This window comes from Akebia trifoliata, chromosome 9 (genome assembly GCF_017979445.1).
Source record: "Akebia trifoliata isolate Shusen 1 chromosome 9, ASM1797944v1, whole genome shotgun sequence".
Taxonomy (NCBI): Eukaryota; Viridiplantae; Streptophyta; class Magnoliopsida; order Ranunculales; family Lardizabalaceae; genus Akebia; species Akebia trifoliata.
This window is the reverse complement of record NC_141383.1, coordinates 5,637,775-5,642,905: the sequence shown is the minus strand read 5'-3', so window position 1 is coordinate 5,642,905 and position 5,131 is coordinate 5,637,775. Positions and strand designations below refer to the sequence as shown.

Below are 5,131 nucleotides of genomic sequence, written 5' to 3'. Positions count from 1 at the left end.
GATTGATTATCGTGTATTTAAATTAAAATAATTATTACTTTTTAATAAAATAAGATAGTTAGAAAAAAGTTTAATCATAAAATCATCTTTTATAAATATTTAAATTTTAAAAAAATTAATTATTTTTAATCAAAATCCCAATTGCCTCAAACGAATATTAATGGCTCGGTCAAGATTTTCAAAATATCATCTGAGATCTTTCATTCATCTCAAAAGATGTATCCTTGATGACCGAGACAAAGATGATTCAAACGATTCAACTCGGGCTTGGACAAGACTAAAAACCATGTATCCATGTGACATACACATGGACCTCAATTTTACTTAAGACGACTACATGTAATCATAATCATCGAATAATAAAAATAAACTGATAAAAGTTTAAACATATATAAGCATATTAACCAACTTCTATTCAAACCCACCACTAAAGGAAGGAGAAAGAGTCATACAAAGTACTACTAACAAACAAAAAAACAATAACAATAACAACAGAAATAGTTATAATTATAGTAACAAAAAGTTGAAAAACCATGAATCAATGGTGGGTGGGACAGAATGTAACCAAGTAACTCCCACCACTGCAAGTAGCAATACTTGTTGGATCATCATAAGCATAAGAATAAGCCCTTGGACATGCAGTCTTGAAAATCCTCGAATAAGCCGTCGGCTTGCAAGATTGAGGGTTCCCATACAAACCAGTACAACAATACCTTGGCGACTTAAAAGCAAAACACGCACTCTTACACGCCACAACCCTCTTCTTATCATGAGATCTCACTTGCAATCCCACCGGACACATTTCATTAAGATCACTAACACACCCTGCATAGCTACATTTTCCTTTACCCTTAAATGGGGTTATGGAGATAGCTAGATTGTACCCATCCACGAGGCTAACATCGTAAAAATCTAGTTCTCCGAGGGTAATTTCTGCAAGAGTAGCAGGTGGTGTGCCACCAGCACCATTGCAGTATAGTGTACCACCACAGTCACCTGTGGCACAATGGCCCTTGCCAGAGGCATCGAAGAAGCAGTCATGACGACCCCAAATGCGGCCAGACCAAGTGGGAGGGATGTGAAGGGAGTAGGCTTGTTTGGGTTCAAGTTTAAAGCCACCCCGGGCTAGGATAGGTTTGCCTGCACCAGGTTGGATTCCTGGCCATACTGTGTGTGGGCATTTGTTGTAGAGTGCAATTGTTGTTGCTGTCACATTAACTGTACAATCCAACAAACATAAACTTCATTAATCCAAAACATTGGTTCCAATTTTTATTGGTTTAAGAGATCTTACAAATACCAGATACCCTGATTACCCCCATAAGATAGATAATTATTTTGTAATGAAAAATTAATTAACTCAGTAATTCCTCACTTTATAGTACATACGAACAACGGATTCTTCAAGAAAATTGAACTTTTGAGACTATATATATAAATTTGAAGTGTAAGTTAATTTATGTAAAGAGAATGTGAAAAATAAACATCACATTCTCTTTAGAATCTAATTTTGTTAAAAGCACATTTATTTTGCTCTTTGATCAATAACATTCTATAAATCAGTTATAAGAATTTTTTTTTTAAAAAATTCCATTAATACAACACTCAAAGGAGATCGGACTCTTATAGGGTCCCTAAGAGCATCTTACTTCCATGGTTTTAAAACTCATCCGAGACTGAGACGTATCACCCATGTAAACTCAGTATCGGAGTTGAACGAGACCAACTCACAAAATCACTTTTTTGAACGAGACATCTCAAACGTATAAGAAAACTCGTCTAAGACAACTCAATATCGGGCCTGGACGAGACGCAAAACCAAGTTTTAAAACCATGTCTACTTCAAAATAAAGGCTCCAACAAAAGGTTCCAACGGGTTCCACCTTTAAATCACTATTCAAACACATTTAAAAATTTTAAAAAAAAAAAATGCTAATGTTGCTATTGGCACCCCAATTGCGTTTTACCTATTATACTCCAATTAAGAAAAAAAGATAATTGATATTGACACCCCAACTTTAACTTATTGCACACCCAATTCTTAAATTATTTATCACCCCCAATTACAAAGGGTCTGTCTCAAATTATAATCTCAACATTACAACACTTATTCAAATAAATTTTATAGTTGTTTATAATTATGATTAGACTCATTTAAAATCCTAAATCCAAAAGAAACATATATATAATAATAATAATCTAGCAATTGTTTACAATAATCAATCAATTTGGTTGGATCATTTTATGTTTAATTATGTATATTAATTACTTTAATTTATTTTCATAAGCAAGAAAATCTTGCAAAATTGATGATTCACAATCAAATATAATTTGTGAGAAATTTTCATCAAGCTTGATCGATTAATTGATGTGGTTTGATTTTTAAAATATTAAATGAAAAAATCTTAAAACTTGCAAGGGACGAAAGTGACATTTAAATCATGTTACATGAAAAATGGAAGCTAAGGTTGACATTTATGAAAAAACATGGGACACAATAGGATTTATTGAAAAAGATGAAAAGTGATAAAGGTAGGGCTTTAAATCTGCTCTCCACTTCAAATTTGAACTAATGAATAGTGATTTAAAGTCACTTTCTTTAAATTAAAGTATGGTTGGAATTTGGATCGGGTTGCCCGTAGTAAGGCTGGGAGTTGATCTAAGAACCGAACCGAAACCCAAAACCAGCTTCCCGGAAATAAATAAATAAAGTAATAATAATAATATTTATAAGTGGTACCATGGGGTGCGAGTTCGCTTTGACACAGTTTGAATGGGAAAGGCTGGGTCGACTCAGTCCTCAACCGAATCAAATCACCCGATTAATTTCGGGTGGTGAAAATATACCGTTTTTCAAACACAATTGGATCGAGTCGCTACGAGAAAATAGTTATAAACTATTTAAGCTATAGCATTATTATGTTTTTTTTATTACGATCATTTTATTTTGTGTTGGGTTGCGTTGGGAAGCAAGAGTGAGTCTAGAGATTAAAGATGAGGGCATCTATGTCATTTACTTTGACATCTCCTACGGAGACCAAGATCAAAGGGAATGTCATCCCTTTGAAAACAGAGGCACCTCAGACACTTTCACTAAATCACCCCCTTTTTTTTCGAGGGACTAAGGTATTGGGCATTTTGGTCATTTCTATTAGACTCCTGGAAGAATCGTTTTTAAATTTCTACAGTATATATTTTATCTAAATATTCACTCAAAACCCAGAGAGGTACCCCTTTGTGGAAACATGAAGTCCCGAGTCAACTCGATACCGAGTCGAAATCAAGGATTTGAAAACAAACCCCCCAACTTGAACAGAAACTTTTTGCTCACAAAAGAGAGCATCGTTTTAAAGCAGAGACCGTGTTGACTCGTACGGGCGAGTCAAGGTATTTCAATCGGTTTAAAATTATTTATGTTTAAATTATCAGAAGCTTTTCTTGTTATTAATATGTTACTTACTAACTGTTAATAAACATTTAGTTTACTTCCATTTATTTAAATCATTAAATATCAAAAACCACAAAACCTAGTTGACTCGGCCGAGTTTTCATTAAATCAATGGATATTTTCAAAAAACGGACGAGTCAATGTGATGGAAGATTCATATTGACCATCTAGCTACGGGAATAACTCGGCCGAGTCACGGACGAGTTTTTAAACCAAGAAAGAGATCACAATGTACATGAAAAAAAGATAGAAGAAAGCAAGATAAGAGTAAAACCAGTAGAAAAATACCTCTAAAAACCAAACCAAACCAAATGAAGTTTTAAAAAATAATGAGAAATGAGAGTTAAGTACCTGAAAAGTTGGAAAAGAAGAGAGTGAAGAAGAGAAGAGTAAAGAGTGGTGTCAGCATCAGCTCCATCTCCATGACTGGAAGGATTTGATGAAGAATGATAGAAAACAACAATAAAGTGTATTAAGTGAGAGAGAAGATAGGGTATCTGTCCTTTAATGTGTGTGCGTGTGTAGTCTTTATATAGCCAAATAACGGTACGTTAGAAGAAATTTTGTCTTTAGTAAATAGTTTTAAAACGAGAGTTTCTAATGCCACACCAAACGCTACCAAGATGGGTGGCGTTAGCAAAAGCTAGTACGGCAATAGAATTTCTATTTAAAACTAGTTTGTTGATCGAGTCAACTTGACTCGGTTAACTTTTTAAGTGAGTCAGCACAAAAACTCTATTGAGTTAAGTAGTCAAGTCCACTCGATAGGTATCCGAATCAACTCGTTAATTTGACTGAGTGGGATAAAAAAAGTACTAAGGCATGGAACAAAATTTTGACCAAGTACTTGCCCTTTATGAAAAGCATAAAAATAAAAATAAAAATTCCAACAATTTTCCCTTAAAGCTGTGAGATGACTGATGAGGGCTCGACTCCAAGTTTAGCAAATATTTGGTTGAATGATTTAAGACCAACTTCAATGCTTATGCTAAATTTATCTTTAGCGATTCAATTTTTTGAGACGATAAAGTGTAAAAGTATCATATTAGGCATGCACCTCTCTAATGCTTTATTTAAAAAGATGTCACAATATACTTTGGATGGAAATTTGAAAAAAATGTTGTTACTTTCATATAAATACATATAGATAAAACGTTTTACTCTTCTTCATTTTCTTTTATATTTGTAGTTAGAAAGTAGAATTTTTTAATTTTATATGAGTATATTTTTAATTATTTTTTTAACATTGATCCTTCAAAAATAAGGCATGTATTCAGATTGGATTGAATCGATTTCGGATTAAGGATAAATTAGACAGATCAGGTTCGGTTCGCATATTCATTAATCTGTTCAGGTCGGATTAAGTACATTTAAAAAATAATTAGATTAGTATTGGACTAGTATTGATCTGATACCAAGCCAAACTATTACCAGCCCTAGCTCTAACATATAATTCCATTTGTGTGTAATTAATCAAGTTTGGCTTCTTAGGGTTAGATCCTCTTATCCCCCGTCTCATAAATGAAAAAATAAATAAATAATTTACATAGGTTATATATGTTTAATTATTTTGTACAAAATAAAAGTTAGATAACACTTTTGAGGGATCAGAGAAACAATACCCTAAAAGTGTTAGCAAATATGTTAATTAGTTGACTCGTAGTTAGATCAAAAGATCAATTC

The 5,131-nt window shown here is 33.1% G+C and overlaps 1 protein-coding gene across 1 annotated transcript; it reads right to left on the bottom strand.

Moving 5' to 3' along the window:
• Positions 1 to 388: 388 nt before the first annotated feature.
• LOC147394189 (thaumatin-like protein) lies at positions 389 to 3,963 on the bottom strand. The gene is made up of 2 exons (XM_086454577.1): positions 3,800 to 3,963; positions 389 to 1,218 (listed from the first exon to the last, which is right to left on the bottom strand). The coding sequence occupies exons 1-2, from the start codon at positions 3,870 to 3,872 to the stop codon at positions 539 to 541; spliced, it is 753 nt and encodes a 250-aa protein (XP_086310703.1). The 5' UTR covers positions 3,873 to 3,963; the 3' UTR covers positions 389 to 538.
• Positions 3,964 to 5,131: the final 1,168 nt, after the last annotated feature.